General features: G+C 38.8%; 2 protein-coding genes across 2 annotated transcripts; one reads left to right on the forward strand and one right to left on the reverse strand.

Annotated features, from left to right (window-relative positions):
* Window positions 1-233: 233 nt before the first annotated feature.
* On the forward strand, window positions 234-4446 carry LOC145204383 (uncharacterized). The gene is made up of 4 exons (XM_080076899.1): window positions 234-516; window positions 2560-2704; window positions 2767-2876; window positions 3065-4446. The coding sequence occupies exons 1-4, from the start codon at window positions 265-267 to the stop codon at window positions 3386-3388; spliced, it is 831 nt and encodes a 276-aa protein (XP_079933025.1). The 5' UTR covers window positions 234-264; the 3' UTR covers window positions 3389-4446.
* Window positions 4447-10185: 5739 nt separating this feature from the next.
* On the reverse strand, window positions 10186-18656 carry LOC145204339 (glucan endo-1,3-beta-glucosidase-like). Its single transcript, XM_080076850.1, has 10 exons — window positions 18210-18656; window positions 16860-17039; window positions 15790-15958; window positions 14969-15097; window positions 14295-14499; window positions 13002-13077; window positions 12629-12771; window positions 11669-11843; window positions 11191-11402; window positions 10186-10434 (listed from the first exon to the last, which is right to left on the reverse strand). Exons 2-10 carry the CDS (start codon window positions 16909-16911, stop codon window positions 10219-10221), a joined length of 1377 nt encoding a protein of 458 aa, XP_079932976.1. The 5' UTR covers window positions 16912-17039; window positions 18210-18656; the 3' UTR covers window positions 10186-10218.
* Window positions 18657-18771: the final 115 nt, after the last annotated feature.

Below are 18771 nucleotides of genomic sequence, written 5' to 3' on the forward strand. Positions count from 1 at the left end.
TTGTGTATGTATAGAATCTTATGGGCAGACAAATCCTTTTATTCGCCTACCAGTCAACTGCATAAGAACACCTGCCAAATTAATTGTTTAATTACCCAGATTTATTTGTATGTGGCAATTCATGTATCTTATTTTTTATCAGACACTGTCCTATTGTAACTTGAAAAAAAAAATCTTTCTTATTTGCACTCAATGATTTTATTTTTTCAAATATTGGTGCTTTTTCTTTCCAGCTCCTGGATTTTAGGACAAAAAGTAAAAAAAATGAAGGTTATAGTTGCTGGGTTGTCAAAAACTGGCACCAAATCCATGGTATGGGCCTTGCAAGAACTTGGCTATGAAGTTTATGACTTTCTTGAACATTTTATTTATCATCAAAAAATTTGGACAAAAATTATGAGTGAAGGAGGAAGCACTGAAGACTTTCGACAAATGTATGAAAATGTTGACGCCATTACCGACTTGCCAGCTTCTGCCTACTGGGATGAAATACACAAAGCATTTCCAGAATCAAAGGTATTTAATTGTTTTTAGGTCCTTGGCAGACAATGCCTGAATGTGTTATGTTCACAATCAGTCTGTTATCAAGGCAACTGTCCACTCTTTAAACATGTGTTTAGGGCAAATCATTGAATAAATCACCCATGATTTGCAAATTGTAAACAACTGTGATAAATTTTAGCGCATAGCATTTTTTTAACTTGTGGACATAAAAATGGCCCTGTGAACACAAAAATGACAAATTTGGTATGAATCTATCTGAATGCTATGAAATGCTTTGCGATATACAAATCAACAAAGCTTGAAACTCCTGGGAAATGTACTTCGAAAGATACAGTTATTCAAACATTTTATTTCAGATTCCTGTCGCTAAACTGCTAGGTCAATTTTGATTCTAAAATTTTTGTGCACAACTAAAACATTTGTAACAGTTTATTAACTTAAACCACTTTTTCTTGGCCAAAACATGGAAAATAACCTGCATTTGAATGATATAGTGCTGTTGCCAGGCATATTTTACAAACTCTCTACTTGCTCAACCGGCAATTATACATAACTCATCCAATGTTTGGACAGCGGATCCTGGGTGTCTCCATTAGGTCAATGGCACACTACCCAACACAATCATCCTTAAAAATACCACATAGGGTGATAACAGGATATAAATGCTGGTTAAGCAATATAATTATGGGTCCCCTTCCCTGAAGGGGACACGTATTGATTTTACTCAAAATGTTTTTGTTTTTTTTCTTTGTTTTTCTTCTCCCCAAAGTTTGTCCGACTCGTTTTTCCATCAAATCCTTGATGGATTTGGATGAAATTTACACAGATGGTAGATGTAGTTATGTAGATGTGCATCCCACTTTGTTTTTGTTGATAACCCCAGTATTTACCCCCCTAGCCACCTAAAATGGGTATTTTTCCCCCGAAGTTTGTCTGACTCGTTTTTCCATCAAATGTTTCATGGATTTGGCTGAAATTTACACAGATGTTAGATGTAGTTATGTAGATGTGCATCCCACTTTGTTTTTGTTTATAACCCCAGTATTTACCCCGGTAGCCCCCTAAAATGGGTATTTTTCCCCCAAGTTTGTCCGACTTGTTTTTCTATCAAATGTTTGATGGATTCGGCTGAAATTTACACAGATGGTAGATGTAGTTATGTAGATGTGCATCCCACTTTGTTTTTGTTGAAAACCCCAGCATTTACCCCGCTAGCCCCCTAAAATGTTTTTTCCCCGAAGTTTGTCTGACTCGTTTTGCCATCAAATGCTTGATGGATGTGCCTGAAACTTATACAGATGGTAGATATAGTTATGTAGATGTGCATCCCACTTTGTTTGTCCGGATAACCCTAGTATTTACCCCGCTAGCCCCCTAAAAGGGGTGAGTTTGTAAACAATTTTAGAATTGGCTAAAATTTGGATAGCTTGTAAAGTATGCAGTACTATTGATTGAGTCATTGTGGTTTCCTACTTTTAAGTTTGTGTGTGTTGAACCTCCATTAGTTATTCTACTAGCCCCCTAAAATGAGTTTTTTAATTTAAATAGTTTTTACTCCATATAGCATATTTAAATATGCACAGTACCAATCACTGTGTTTGTCTTCACAATACCAAACTTACTCATTGTTATCTATTGAAATGCATTATCTACAACTTTGCATGTGTGGGGACCCATGAGTTTTTGCTTGCAGAAACAACCAAGGTTAAACCAAAATAAATCTAAATAGCTGCAGAAAGGTTACTGATTCTGATTTATGAGATACAATACAATAAACAATTACCTTTGTGCATATTAGACATCAGTAATAGATTGACTGGGTTGAATAATGATAGCATTAAAATATGCTGCGTTGTAAACTTTTAAAAATATAGTAAATTTCGAAACAGGATTTTTGCTACTGTGGCTCTCATGGTAATAACAATCTTTACTGATTTTCTGAGGTCTGGTAAAGGCCACAAAAAAGTAGTTAAGACTGCAGTTAAGAATCAATGATTTAAACGATTATCAGTAAAACTCCACAGAAACTGGAATAAAGTTTTTGAACATTCTTAGATCATTCTTATGATGAGAGAATCTGAGGACGATTGGATCAGAAGCATTGATGCTCAGGGCACAGAACTAAACACATGGACAGCAAAGTTGATATGTATTTTATCACCGACAGCAAGAAAAGTGGATCATTTCCTGACAATGATATGTAAACTTTTTTTTTTGTACTGGAGTTTTTAAAACAGAAACTCTGACTTCTGTTTTTTTTAGCTGTGGCTGTCTTTGGTTTTGTGCCTGCAAGTCATATAATATCCCAACCAAGATATAACAAGCTGCAATATAAGATGAAATACAGGCGACACAATGCGCATGTCTTGCAGGTTTGTTTTCAGTATTAATGTTACAATTTCTCTGGGTCAGGGGTTGTCAAGCCCTGGAATTTGTGCCAAGTCGGCACTTAAAGTGATTTTTCATAGCACACCAATTGATTTGAGCGTTTTTATCAGAGTATTGATTTAATAAATTCTTGCTTAGATATATTTACCCCCAAAGCATTTTTTCCACACAGAATGCACCGAAGGACAAGCTCCTTGTTTACTCCATCAAAGAAGGCTGGGAGCCACTTTGCAAGTTTCTCGGCAAAGAAGTTCCAAATACTGAGTTTCCACATAGAAATAAAAGCGGCACAAATATATTTGAACTGGTAAAAGGAGAACCAGCTGTACTGAGGGTTTTCAAGGAAGCTGCCTTCTCATTAGCAGTCATTGCATGTGCTGTTTCTTTCTGCACATACAAAATGTACACAGCAGATTCTATTGGACAGTTGCTTTCAGACTGCACTTATGCTATTCAAGAGACAATATCTTCTGTTTGGGGATACTTTTTTGATTAACTTGTTTAGTGTTTGACATAATGGCGTTAGAATCACATTGAACTAATTGTCATGCAGGAAATAGCTCTGTAACACTTTTTCGTGATAAAAGCTAAACAGTTAAATAAAAGTATATCTTTGAAATAAAATAAAAAGTATGTGACAGAATATTTTCAAGAAACAGTACCTATGTGCTTATAGTTCTCCTTTTGGGGTACATATGTATACAATGCACTTTTAAGCTCATCATTATTATGGTGTTGAATGCAGTTTTTGTGTTGTAGGTCTCCAATTTTTGTATTTTGTGCGTTTCGTAGGTCTTCTTGTTTTTATACTACAGTAAACCACGGTTAATTCGGACTGGTTCGACACCAAATTTATCCAGATAAGGTAAAGAACCAATGTTATAATATAAACAATGGAAAAATACGCATTGTAAAGTAGCAAACAGTCAGCAGTTGTTATAAATCACTGCATAACTGCAACGAGGTTTGATGTACAAAATTGCTAATGTAGCGGTCATGATATTAATGTGCACAAAGTTTATGTTTAACGTTAGCATGTTGTTTGCTCATAAAGTTGCACACCATGTAGGGGAAGTGTTTAACCTCTTCATAACTGGATGCAAGTGTTGTTATTTCCGTTCTCATGCAAGTCATAAGATATTTTGAGTCATTTGGTTATTCTAGAATGTTCTGCACAAACATAAGGTGTTTGTTCATCATTACGCATACTTCCTCTTGTTTATACTGTCGTTTCCGTTTCAAGTAGAACACAGCCGCTCGTACTTGAGAAGAAGCATAGCAGCTCGGTTGGAGGAAGCTATGACATTACAAATCGCACCTTTGCCATAAATTAAATTCTATAACTTAAAGGAAAAAAGGTTTCTTGTAAAACCAAGTTTTCGCATTTCTATAAATAGCTTGTTTTCGACTTGGTCGCCGGTCTATTCTTAGACTATTTTTAGTCTTCTAGAAGTCTATTTTCTTCTATTTTTCTCCGTTTGGGGATGTGGAATCTGATTTAATCGTTCGCCTGTGAAACGTTTACTCAAGAATACAAAGAAATAAGAGACACTCTGTGGGGCTGTTAATCAGTCAGCTGTTATTGAGATGCAAGGATCAGACTTACCAAACAATTTGCAATGAACATCACAGTTTACACTGTAGCCGCCTTTAACAAGTCGTAATCGAGGAAGGCATGGCTACACTAATATAACGGAAAAACGGATTAGGAGATGTAGAAAAAGCAATTTTTTTCTCCGGATTAGGCGAAGATCCGGACAAACCGAAGTGAGAATATTCCCGCGAAAACCCACCGAAAACCGGATTTTTCTTCGATTTTTTGACTCACAAAAATCAAAAAAACGGAAAGGCTATAGCCTTAGGGATTTTTCAAAAATCGGGTCCAAATTTTCGATTTTAAAAACCGGTTTAAACCGGTTTGGAGGTTCGGCAGGATGCAGAAACCGGTCAAAACCGGTTTAAAACTGGAATATTCCCGCGAAAACCCACCGAAAACCGGATTGTTCTTCAATTTTTTGACCCCCAAAATCGAAAAAACGGAAAGGCTATAGCCTTAGGGTTTTTTCAAAAATCGGGTCCAAATTTTCGATTTTCAAAACCGGTTTGAACCGGTTTGGAGGTTCGGTAGGATGCAGAAACCGGTCAAAACCGGTTTGAAACTGGAATATTCCCGCGAAAACCCACCGAAAACCGGATTTTTCTTCGATTTTTTGACCCCCAAAAATCGAAGAAACGGAAAGGCTATAGCCTTAGGGATTTTTCAAAAATCGGGTCCAAATTTTCGATTTTAAAAACCGGTTTAAACCGGTTTGGAGGTTCGGCAGGATGCAGAAACCGGTCAAAACCGGTTTGAAACTGGAATATTCCCGCGAAAACCCACCGAAAACCGGATTTTTCTTCGATTTTTTGACCCCCAAAAATCGAAGAAACGGAAAGGCTATAGCCTTAAGGTTTTTTTCAAAATCGGGTCAAAATTTTCGATTTTCAAAACCGGTTCAAACCGGTTTGGAGGTTCGGTAGGATGCAGAAACCGGTCAAAACCGGTTTAAAACTGGAATATTCCCGCGAAAACCCACCGAAAACCGGATTTTTCTTCGATTTTTTGACCACAAAAAACGGAAAGGCTATAGCCTTAGGGTTTTTTCAAAATCGGGTCCAAATTTTCGATTTTCAAAACCGGTTTAAACCGGTTTGGAGGTTCGGTAGGATGCAGAAACCGGTCAAAACCGGTTTGAAACTGGAATATGCCCGCGAAAATCCACCGAAAACCGGATTTTTCTTCGATTTTTTGACCCCCCAAAATCGAAAAAACGGAAAGGCTATAGCCTTAGGGATTTTTCAAAATCGGGTCCAAATTTTCGATTTTCAAAACCGGTTCAAACCGGTTTCGAGGTTCGGTAGGATGCAGAAACCGGTCAAAACCGGTTTAAAACTGGAATATTCCCGCGAAAACCCACCGAAAACCGGATTTTTCTTCGATTTTTTGACCACAAAAAACGGAAAGGCTATAGCCTTAGGGTTTTTTCAAAATCGGGTCAAAATTTTCGATTTTCAAAACCGGTTTGAACCGGTTTGGAGGTTCGGTAGGATGCAGAAACCGGTCAAAACCGGTTTGAAACTGGAATATTCCCGCGAAAACCCACCGAAAGCCGGATTTTTCTTCGATTTTTTTGACCCCCCAAAATCGAAAAAACGGAAAGGCTATAGCCTTAGGGTTTTTTCAAAAATCGAGTCACAATTTTCGATTTTCAAAACCGGTCTGAACCGGTTTGGAGGTTCGGTAGGATGCAGAAACCGGTCAAAACCGGTTTGAAACTGGAATATTCCCGCGAAAACCCACCGAAACCCGGATTTTTCTTCGATTTTTTGACCCCCCAAAATCGAAAAAACGGAAAGGCTATGGCCTTAGGGTTTTTTCAAAAATCGGGTCCAAATTTTCGATTTTCAAAACCGGTCTGAACCGGATTGGAGGTTCGGTAGGATGCAGAAACCGGTCAAAACCGGTTTGAAACTGGAATATTCCCGCGAAAACCCACCGAAAGCCGGATTTTTCTTCGATTTTTTGACCCACAAAAATCGAAAAAACGGAAAGGCTATAGCCTTAGGGATGTTTCAAAATCGGGTCCAAATTTTCGATTTTCAAAACCGGTTTGAACCGGTTTGGAGGTTCGGTAGGATGCAGAAACCGGTCAAAACCGGTTTAAAACTGGAATATTCCCGCGAAAACCCACCGAAAACCGGATTTTTCTTCGATTTTTTGACCCCCCAAAATCGAAAAAACGGAAAGGCTATAGCCTTAGGTTTTTTTCAAAATCGGATCCAAATTTTCGATTTTCAAAACCGGTTTAAACCGGTTTGGAGGTTCGGTAGGATGCAGAAACCGGTCAAAACCGGTTTAAAACTGGAATATTCCCGCGAAAATCCACCGAAAACCGGATTTTTCTTCGATTTTTTGACCCCCCAAAATCGAAAAAACGGAAAGGCTATAGCCTTAGGGATGTTTCAAAATCGGGTCCAAATTTTCGATTTTCAAAACCGGTTTGAACCGGTTTGGAGGTTCGGTAGGATGCAGAAACCGGTCAAAACCGGTTTGAAACTGGAATATTCCCGCGAAAATCCACCGAAAACCGGATTTTTCTTCGATTTTTTGACCCCCCAAAATCGAAAAAACGGAAAGGCTATAGCCTTAGGGATTTTTCAAAAATCGGGTCCAAATTTTCGATTTTCAAAACCGGTCTGAACCGGTTTGGAGGTTCGGTAGGATGCAGAAACCGGTCAAAACCGGTTTGAAACTGGAATATTCCCGCGAAAACCCACCGAAAGCCGGATTTTTCTTCGATTTTTTGACCCCCCAAAATCGAAAAAACGGAAAGGCTATAGCCTTAGGGTTTTTCCAAAATCGGGTCCAAATTTTCGATTTTCAAAACCGGTTTGAACCGGTTTGGAGGTTCGGTAGGATGCTGAAACCGGTCAAAACCGGTTTGAAACTGGAATATTCCCGCGAAAACCCACCGAAAACCGGATTTTTCTTCGATTTTTTGACCCCCCAAAATCGAAAAAACGGAAAGGCTATAGCCTTAGGGTTTTTTCAAAAATCGGGTCCAAATTTTCGATTTTAAAAACCGGTTTAAACCGGTTTGGAGGTTCGGTAGGATGCTGAAACCGGTCAAAACCGGTTTGAAACTGGAATATTCCCGCGAAAACCCACCGAAAACCGGATTTTTCTTCGATTTTTTGACCCCCAAAATCGAAAAAACGGAAAGGCTATAGCCTTAGGGTTTTTCAAAATCGGGTTAAAATTTTCGATTTTAAAAACCGGTTTAAACCGGTTTGGAGGTTCGGTAGGATGCAGAAACCGGTCAAAACCGGTTTAAAACTGGAATATTCCCGCGAAAACCCACCGAAAACCGGATTGTTCTTCAATTTTTTGACCCACAAAAATCGAAAAAACGGAAATCGGGTCCAAATTTTCGATTTTCAAAACCGGTTTGAACCGGTTTGGAGGTTCGGTAGGATGCAGAAACCGGTCAAAACCGGTTTGAAACTGGAATATTCCCGCGAAAATCCACCGAAACCGGATTTTTCTTCGATTTTTTGACCCCCCAAAATCGAAAAAACGGAAAGGCTATAGCCTTAGGGATTTTTCAAAATCGGGTCCAAATTTTCGATTTTCAAAACCGGTTTGAACCGGTCTGGAGGTTCGATAGGATGCAGAAACCGGTCAAAACCGGTTTGAAACTGGAATATTCCCGCGAAAATCCACCGAAAACCGGATTTTTCTTCGATTTTTTGACCCCCCAAAATCGAAAAACGGAAAGGCTATAGCCTTAGGGATTTTTCAAAAATCGGGTCCAAATTTTCGATTTTCAAAACCGGTTTGAACCGGTTTGGAGGTTCGGCAGGATGCAGAAACCGGTCAAAACCGGTTTAAAACTGGAATATTCCCGCGAAAACCCACCGAAAACCGGATTTTTCTTCGATTTTTTGACCCCCCAAAATCGAAAAAACGGAAAGGCTATAGCCTTAGGGTTTTTTCAAAATCGGGTCCAAATTTTCGATTTTCAAAACCGGTTTAAACCGGTTTGGAGGTTCGGTAGGATGCAGAAACCGGTCAAAACCGGTTTAAAACTGGAATATTCCCGCGAAAACCCACCGAAAACCGGATTGTTCTTCAATTTTTTGACCCACAAAAATCGAAAAAACGGAAAGGCTATAGCCTTAGGGTTTTTTCAAAAATTGGGTCCAAATTTTCGATTTTAAAAACCGGTTTGAACCGGTTTGGAGGTTCGGTAGGATGCAGAAACCGGTCAAAACCGGTTTGAAACTGGAATATTCCCGCGAAAATCCACCGAAAACCGGATTTTTCTTCGATTTTTTGACCCCCCAAAATCGAAAAAACGGAAAGGCTATAGCCTTAGGGATTTTTCAAAATCGGGTCCAAATTTTCGATTTTCAAAACCGGTTCAAACCGGTCTGGAGGTTCGATAGGATGCAGAAACCGGTCAAAACCGGTTTGAAACTGGAATATTCCCGCGAAAATCCACCGAAAACCGGATTTTTCTTCGATTTTTTGACCCCCCAAAATTGGAAAAACGGAAAGGCTATAGCCTTAGGGATTTTTCAAAAATCGGGTCCAAATTTTCGATTTTCAAAACCGGTTTAAACCGGTTTGGAGGTTCGGCAGGATGCAGAAACCGGTCAAAACCGGTTTAAAACTGGAATATTCCCGCGAAAACCCACCGAAAGCCGGATTTTTCTTCGATTTTTTGACCCCCCAAAATCGGAAAAACGGAAAGGCTATAGCCTTAGGGTTTTTTCAAAAATCGGGTCCAAATTTTCGATTTTAAAAACCGGTTTGAACCGGTTTGGAGGTTCGGTAGGATGCAGAAACCGGTCAAAACCGGTTTGAAACTGGAATATTCCCGCGAAAATCCACCGAAAACCGGATTTTTCTTCGATTTTTTGACCCCCCAAAATCGAAAAAACGGAAAGGCTATAGCCTTAGGGTTTTTTCAAAAATCGGGTCCAAATTTTCGATTTTCAAAACCGGTTTAAACCGGTTTGGAGGTTCGGTAGGATGCAGAAACCGGTCAAAACCGGTTTAAAACTGGAATATTCCCGCGAAAACCCACCGAAACCCGGATTTTTCTTCGATTTTTTGACCCCCCAAAATCGAAAAAACGGAAAGGCCTTAGGGATTTTTCAAAAATCGGGTCACAATTTTCGATTTTCAAAACCGGTTTGGAGGTTCGGTAGGATGCTGAAACCGGTCAAAACCGGTTTAAAACTGGAATATTCCCGCGAAAACCCACCGAATACCGGATTTTTCTTCAATTTTTTGACCCCCCAAAATCGGAAAAACGGAAAGGCTATAGCCTTAGGGTTTTTTCAAAAATCGGGTCCAAATTTTCGATTTTCAAAACCGGTTTGAACCGGTTTGGAGGTTCGGTAGGATGCAGAAACCGGTCAAAACCGGTTTAAAACTGGAATATTCCAGCGAAAACCGGATTTTTCTCTATTATTTCCTATTATTTTATCAAACAGGCGATTTTATATTATTTTTGTCTTCATGTTCCAAAATTCAGCCAAAACCATTACGTTTCCTTGGCAATATCAATATCCCAGAAAGCCATCTAAGAACAATATTGTTCAGTAAAAAACATCTTGCCTCATTGGGGAATATCAGGAAAAACTGGAATATCAGGAAAAACTAGAATATTAAGAACTGCACTAAGCTCTTTAGATATACAGTTTCATTTCTCCACATAAAAAACACACACATTTCTACTATTTTATTTATTAGCCCCCTTTGGTCTGTTTTGACACTTAATTGTCGTAACCATCGTAGCACTCAAGCGGTATCAATGGGTTATCAAGATAACAGACGCCACCGAAATCGCAAGACGACGGTGATGGGAGCTGGTCGTAGTAAGACTGGAAGACAGCACCTGCGGCATCAGTCAATCGTTTGTAATCGCATTTATACGGGTCACTTCCGCAACACGACAGCACGTCACTTCCGGAAGTGCACTCCGACGACACCTGGTGGAGAAAAATGATTTAAATATTTTGTGGAAAGCGAAGAGTGTTGATTTATACCTGAACTCACGTAAAGCGATCTAAAAGGATCCACAAAAGCTACTAAAATACGCATGAATTTTGGAACACTATATACGGATCTGTTCATAAGTTTGATGGTGAAAATACGGCCCAAATAGACGTTTGAACAATAAAGCATGTCGCTTTTTACGTCTATTTGAGCCGTATTTTCACCATTAAACGCATGAATTGTTATAGGTGCTTTAAATGTTTAACATATTGCTGCAAACTTCCGAGTATTACATTTTAAAACTCGTTTTAAATACGAGTGTGGGATAATGTTTAGGGATAGGCCAAAACTGCAAATGTTCTGTTTTGTCGAACACCGAGCATCTCACGTTGCTGCTCGGTGCATAGTGACTTTACAAACATTCCAAATTCCACGCTAGTTTTATAGTTTTTCAAGGTCCTTTACGTCAGCAGCGGTATATTAAACTGTATAGGCCCAAGAGTTACGTATTATTCCACCTTCTAAGGTAATTAAAAATCAGTAATATTTGTTCTTAGATACCCTTTCAAACACTAGTTTCGTATGTTAGCAGGGCATGACTTTGCAAATTTAACGCTCGGGTCAGTTTGTGCAACTGCTTGACCAAGTACCGAGTATCAAAAACAGCGATGCTCGGTACCGAGTACTCGGGTTCTGCATCATATAAACCTAATTTACTTGGCACAACTATAAGAATAGCGGTAACTTACATCAGCATAGGACTGGTCGTAGCAAGCCCATTGCATTGAACCACAAATGTCTTTAGCATTCGCGTTATCATAGATGAGACATTGACCACTGCCTACGTCACCCACATCACCGTCATTGAGGACGTAACTACGCTCAGCCGTGCCACTAAAGTCGCAAGAGGTTGCATCGTTGACCTGCGCGTCGTAAGCGCCGTACACTTGACTTGCCATGGCTGAGAACACATGAAAATATATAAACAAATGTGTAGTAATGTTTGCATTGATAACTTCCTTAGGTCAACATAAAGAATTTAGGGTGTGTCGCTTGAGAGCACTTTTAGCCAAAACCGTTTCAAAATCTGTTTCGAAATTAAAAAATTGCGAGCCATTTTGAAAATAATAAAGGTCAAAATTTTAAACCTACTTGGAGAATCGACAGAAGGCAAAAAATACATCAAAAACTTTTTTTTCATTCCCTGACAAAAAACAACGAACTTACAGACTAAACTGGCAGTTGAGCAGGTTGACAAAGAGTTGCAGCAATTCATTAAGTCCGAAGTGCATTGAGCAGAAACGTCGGCGTAGTTTTGGTTGTAACAAGCCCAGTTTACGTTGCCACAAATTTCTTCAGGATCGGCGTCTGATTTTGCTGCACACTGATACGACGAAATATCCTGAAAATGTAAGGAAATGTAAATGCAAGCAAATATGTTTTCATATTTTTCAATTTCGATTGATGATGTAAAAATAGAGTTTACGCCTGGGTTCGGAACCGCTAACAACTCTATACACACAGTGCACACTTTTTCGCCTCGAATGGCTGTATAGCCTATACGCAGAGTTGCCATACCGTCCTTATTTCTAAGATTTGTCCTTATTTTAAAGGGAAGTGTCTCAGAAAAATTCATTGTCCTTATTTCTAAGAAATGTCCTTGTTTTTGACTTGAGTCGTTATTTGGATCTTCACAATTACAAGTCAAATCGCCTACAACAAGTAAACCCATACCTGAGCTGTCGTGAGATGTACAAATTATTTTCTAGGAACAAAGAGTTGTTGGAACAGATTCTTTCTGGCTAAAAACATGGCATGTGAAATATCATGGGTTCGCATAAATGTAAAGATTTGTTCAAAAACGTTTGTTTCGTTCGGTTTGAAAATGCAATGACTCAGTTGTCCTTATTTCGGGGTCCATGTCGATGGCAACCCTGCCTACAGTAGTGGGATTCAGTCGGTTTGCACCGGTTCTATAGAACCGTCTCACGAATTTTTATGCCATCAGCGAACGGGTTAGCGTTACTGCTTACTGTCAATGGACTTTTTGTAACAGAACCGGCCGAAAAATGGACTTTTGTGACCGTGATAGAACCGGGTGACAAAAATTTGAATCCCACTACTGTCTGCCTATACGACCGATGTTGGATTAATTGATATACTGGTTTGCTGAAACATCGTACTTACCTCCAACGGATAGACTCGAACATAATCGACCCACATTTCGGCTGCTGGGTAATTCCACACAGTGTTGGGATCCGGACCACTTAGGTAATCACCTCCGATTGCAGTGTTGAGGATTAAATAGAAGTATTGGTCGAATGGTTGACCTGCAAATCATGACAACACAAGTCTTGACATTTTTTGCAATCCAATCAGATTTTCAGTATGCATTTAGTGGTAATAATTGTACGTCTATCTAAGTTATGATAAAGTGTTTATATTTAAGGCGCGTTTTATCTCATAACAGTTTAACTGAAGAGTGGTGTATTGAATTTGCGGGATTTATTATGATTATTTCAGCAACAAGAAATTGTATCATGTTCAAATCCAAGTTTACCTTTCTCGTTGTACATCCAGCTGATTACGCGATCCAAACTTTGCTGGAAGTAAGCTTTCCCATCCATTCTGTACACCTAAACAACAAATAATAATTTTGTGCGGGTTAAGATAATCCAGTGGTTCCCAACCAGGGCCCATGGCCCTCCAGGGGGGCCATGAGCTGTGTTCCGGGGAGCCACGGGTGTACATTCACCAGGAAACATCCACTAAAAAACATTTTCTTTTTAACTTTATTCCCAAATTAAACGATTATTTCACTTACTATTTGTCTATAATTACGTTTTTGCAGTTTTGGACTCTTTGTTTTTACTCTATTCGACCTGTTTAAAGCCGAAATTAGAACCGAATTCCAACACAAGATTGCCTTTTACATTTTTAATGGGGGCACAGGTCCTACAGATTTACTTAAAGGGGGCCAGAGGGCCCAAATGTTACTTTTAGGGGGCCACGGACCACGAAAGGTTGGGAACCACTGCGATAGCCAAAAACCATAAAAAAGATCCAATGGAAATTGACACTTAAATTCATCCAATATTTATCACAACACAATCAATATGCTGAAGACTTAAGTATTTATAAACGGGTGTAACTGATGTGGCTCCTCATATATCCAATGATGGCATGAGCATTTGCCGAAACGTCTGAACATATTCCTAATTATTAGACTCAATCAAAATGTATTAACTCAGCGGTTCTCAAACTGCGCTCCGCGGTCCCTTAGTGGTCCGCCACGCGATGTCAGGGGGACCACGAGGAGCTTAATAATTTCTACAATCTCATGCAATATGAGATCTTCGAGTATGTAAGCAAAAATTAGATAGACAAACGAGTTTTCTATGACAAGAAGTGGTTCTTTACTTCATTTTCAAGTTACAAACAGAGGCGATTGTTCGCGCACTATGTTTATATTGTTTTAGCCTTGTGTGTGACGTAATATATTGCCTTTGAAACATTCGCACGCAAAGCGATCTTACGAAACTAAACTAAATTCATTCTGTATGTTGTTGTGGGAATGTTTCCGAAAGGAACAAATTAACTTTTAGTTTGGTAACTGGATAGTTTTATTTTGCCAAGGTATTTTGAATTTTATGAATATATTTAGCTTGGGCCGCGAGTGCTCGAAAAAATTGCTGAGGGACCGTCATGGCAAAAAATTAAGAAAGTTTGACAACCGCTGTATTAACTGTTTGTGAAAGAATATTTTCTCACTTTTTGCCACAAGTGTTACAATGGCTGTTGTGCGGTAAATACGATTTATGTTACGTCCAAATATCAAACAACCGAATCATACCAGTTGAGTTGGAGTCCAGTCAAGAGTGTAGACATGATATTGGTCAATTGAGCATTGCGTATCCAAATCGCCACTCGACTCCCAATAGTGATTGTCACAACATATACCGTAGTGAATGGTGCTGGCAATATCTTGAATATTCTGACCACGTGCTTCTATTATATCAATTTCACCACTCTCTGGCCAACCGCCGTAAACGCTATCCCTGTGTTTGAATGTAAAAAACAAAGAAATATTTTATTAGTGCTTCATAGTATTATAGGCCGGTGTTTCTCAATTTTTGTTCGATTTTGGACCGTTTTTGCCTCAGCTTAGCACAGTGGTTCCCAACTTTATCGACAAATTCCTTCCTTAACAACTCAAAACATTTTCATAACTCCCCAAACAGACTGCATAGTAGATGCTAAACCACACAAAGATTATTTAAAATCGGGTATTTTATCAACTCCACAGGTTATATTCCCACAGATTAAGTGTCTATTTACAAACCACATGTAAAAATTAATCTAAATTCCATCCCTGAATTTTTTTAATTCCTCCTTTGAGGGGAGTTTCTCCACGGTTGGGAACCACTGGGTTAGCCATTTGGTTGTGAATTTACAAAAAACAATGTCTGTACTATATTAACTGGATAAGCAAGTTACGGTTATTAATATTAAAGCATTAACTGTCACCTGGGCATCATCCAGATTGCCGGCCACAAGCCATAACCGTTAGGAAGTTTTGCTCTCACTTCGACACGACCATATTTCCATGCAAAGTTACTGTGCATTCTTCCTGATGTGTATTGCTTTCCGCCGTAACTGCACATAAGTAACACTTAGAGTATAATAGCGGGCGATGTTTGGCCTAAACCCAAATCGTTTTTACGCAAAGGCCGAATTAGTATAGTGATGGGACGATACCAGATTTTGAAGCGAGTATCGATACCGAGTACGAGTACCACATGTATATACCTTCGATACCGATCTGGCAAAAATTTTTCCCGATTTTGTGCTGTATATTGACAAAAAGTTGCCCTTATTGTTATAGTGTAAACTGGCCTTCGTTATCGAACGTTGGCATCAAAAACTGAGGCAAAACATTTTGATACCGAGTACGAGTGTCGATACCACTGAGATCATTCGATACCATCGATACCGAGTACCGGGCACTCGTCCCATCACTACGAATTAGGCACCACAGCTAATATTTCGACACAAACGATGCCAAACGTGAAGACAGGACCAAATCAGGCCCGAGTGTTGTAAAAAATTAGTTTAACTGCACTAGACAAGTCCAAAGGCCGCATTTCACTAACGGCAAATTAATACGATAAAATGCTGCACCTGTCGTTGAAAGCAAAGCGAAAAAAAAATTGCAGACTTTTTCGAAAGAATTTTAGAAAGCGCAAAGATTTTGCCTTTGAACTAAAAAAATCGAAAACGGTTTCAAAACTCGAGAAAAAAACGAAAACAGTCCAGCCAAATTATTTCATCATCTAATGGTCAGTTACTTTTCTTTAAGCGGTGTGATTACAAGATGTCCATCCTGCACATCGACATTGTCAGTTCTTGAAGTATAATATTGTTCCTCGTTGTTATGCGGATTGGAAACCACTTCGATTTCAAAGTTGCTGATGAAAGAATCATAATTATCAAACTCCTCCTGGAAGAGAATTCCAGCTGCGCAAAAATGAACATTAGTTACAATTTTTTTACCTTTCATTTCATGTCGCTTTCAAATAACTAAAAGCTAGCATTTTGATAAATTCATAAAACTGTTATCGGGTAGGCCTACATATTGTTTTGAATATCTAGGGACGTTATTTTAAATGATTGTTTTTCGGTGTGTATTTATTCTATTACAATAATAACATTAACATTTAAATAAATAATACGATCTTTATTGAAGTTGGACGCTGAAAAACAGTTTGTACATAGAATATTAAGGTATGTATGTCTTACAAATATTACCACAGCCTATGGCAGTGGTTCCCAACCAGGGGGGAATTCCCCACTAGAGTGTAATTTGTAGGGGGGAATTTGTGTCACAATATTAATCACTTACTGGTTGTCGGTGCTATGTGTTATTGCTGCATTTGACATATATGAGCCGAGAAAAAGAAATTTCTCATATAATCGATAATAATCAGAGTTTAAATTCTGTTTTAAGAATTACATTAAAATGTTAATGTAAACGATATTTTAGCAAACTAAATTTGTAGGGGGGGGGGGGGGGGGGGGTTAGATTTGAATATCGACAAAAAGGGTGCACAGGACAAAAACGGTTGGGAACCACTGGCCTATGGTCTACTTAATTACAGTAGGCCTACGTCAGGCCCATTTGAGGCGTTATACTGAATCAGCCGGTCAGCAGGCATTTTCATATGGCAAGGCGTAGGCTAACGACAAGAGTCTTTCCGAAACTTGCGCTCTACGAACTGAGCTACATGGCGAATGTTGGGTGACCGGCTGATTCGGTATAACGCCTTAAATTGGCCTGACGTACTAGGATTTCTATATGAGTATGCCGTGATCGAGTCTTTTGGTCTGCTTAAAAATTAAAATGGAAACAAATTCTTACCAGAAACTGCTGTCACACAAAGACCAAGAAGCAATGCAGCAAACGAATTCATTTTCAGTGACTCGACTAGCAAATGAAATAGTGGAACGGACGACGATCTAAAATAGACGAAATTTTCCTTTTTACACTAGGACAGATGGCTGATTTCCAAAAGGGATATGTGTGTGGGAATTGATGCATCTGTACAAAGTAAATGCGGCTCTTGGTTAAAGAATAAAGTGCTGACTATACCCTTCTGCAACATAGCGAAACCATGACGAAAAAATGCCACAATATGTACAGCTAAACAAAAGTGAACGGTTTTCAGGTGGCAATTTCTGGCTTTGGACCACTGTATACGGATCTGTTCATAAGTTTAATGGTGAAAATAACGGCCCAAATGGCCTTCATATCACTGATGATGGCATGAGCATTTGCCGAAACGTTTGAACAATAAAGCATGTCGCTTTTTACGTCTATTTGGGCCGTTATTTTCACCATTAAATTTCTGGCTGTTCTGACAAAATAGAATTAGAAAATTAATAGTGTGGCCCTCAGGTAAGAAATTAAAAAATGTACGTTGAAAAAAAAACTTTACAAAAAAAGATTTTTTGTGTAATTGAAGTTTAATTTTAAGAAATAAGCCTGATAAAACAAATCTACTATTTCGATTATTCGCTATCAAATTAATCGCACTGTTATCAAACAAAAGCTTAGATTGTGAGGAACAAACGCGACACAGTTGACGTCACAAAGTATGGAATAGTTCAAGTCAATAGAACGTGCGAATATGAAGCTGTTCAAACGACTGTGTCGCATTTCTAACCTCAAGGTCACAAAAATAACATTCTCAAGTGTTTATGACTGTAAGGGTTATGTGTCACAAAGTTCATTCGAATTTTGACAAAGAATCAAGAATTAAAACTTTCAATTACTAGCCTACTTTTGAGGGTTCGTATCAGCACTTTGAGCCAAATTATCTGCTGTGTTTGTTATACATTACAGGAAAACATGAATTTTTTGCGACTAAATACACTACCTTGAATTAATAACCACTTTTGCTGCATATGGAACCAATCAGTACAAAAAACCCTGATCGACAACAAATTATTTTCAGGGTTTTTGCTATTGTACGAAACCTTTCATCAATAACAAGTATGATGATGTGAAAATGCAAATAAATTGACTGGGCTTGATATAGGACTTCTAAAACTGGTCCTAAAACATATTTTTGGTCCAAAAGATTGTATACCAACGTGTACAGTATATGTGGAGACATATTGGTAGACTTAGTGAAATATAAACATGACGTGATCTTTAAAAGCAAGGTTGTGCCTCTCCTTAACTAGAAAATCAAGGAAGTTTTCTTACCTTTTTGTTTAGCTTGAATGGTGCCTTGTGCAACCTGGTTCAAGAGGCTACGAATGTACGTCTTAAGCTACGTAACAAAATTCCCACAACAGGCAATTTTCACAGCAGCAGTAGACGATTTGAACGAAAACTTGACCAAGTTTAGACTAGTTTCAATATTTTGAGGGAGTCTTTTGTGAAGATGATTTTTTAGGATTAAAATAAATGAAAAAGCTTCAAAGGTGTAGAAATGTGGCTTTTTGTTATTCAACATACACCAACGCCTACTATCATTTGGGGGGCTTGTGGGTACACAGCTGGATTATCTAGGGCAGTGGTTCTTAACCCTTTTCCTTGCTGCACCCCATTTCGGATCACCGACCAATTTTCGCCTCCCCCCCCTGGGTATTTGGATTCATATAGAATAGACCTAACCAACCTTAATGATTCAGCACCCCCGCACCCCTGATCTAGGGTCAAACTTTGGATATGTAACTGACTAACATGTGTTCAAATTTGAAAAAAATCTCTCTTGAAAAAATCTCTTTCTTGACCAAACTAGCATCAGACACAATATTTGTCC

This window comes from Phallusia mammillata, chromosome 8 (assembly GCF_965637545.1).
Source record: "Phallusia mammillata chromosome 8, kaPhaMamm4.hap1.1, whole genome shotgun sequence".
Taxonomy (NCBI): Eukaryota; Metazoa; Chordata; class Ascidiacea; order Phlebobranchia; family Ascidiidae; genus Phallusia; species Phallusia mammillata.

Bases quoted from the DNA above. Each gene is read 5' to 3' on its own strand.
- LOC145204383 (XM_080076899.1), top strand. From the start codon at position 265: ATGAAGGTTATAGTTGCTGGGTTGTCAAAAACTGGCACCAAATCCATG. The intron at 517-2,559 runs GTATTTAATTGT...GAACATTCTTAG, and splicing joins AAGCATTTCCAGAATCAAAG to ATCATTCTTATGATGAGAGA. The intron at 2,877-3,064 runs GTTTGTTTTCAG...TTTTCCACACAG, and splicing joins ACAATGCGCATGTCTTGCAG to AATGCACCGAAGGACAAGCT.
- LOC145204339 (XM_080076850.1), bottom strand. From the start codon at position 16,911: ATGAATTCGTTTGCTGCATTGCTTCTTGGTCTTTGTGTGACAGCAGTT. The intron at 15,098-15,789 runs GTAACTGACCAT...ACTTATGTGCAG, and splicing joins ATCACACCGCTTAAAGAAAA to TTACGGCGGAAAGCAATACA. The intron at 11,403-11,668 runs GTAAGTTCGTTG...ATGTGTTCTCAG, and splicing joins CTCAACTGCCAGTTTAGTCT to CCATGGCAAGTCAAGTGTAC.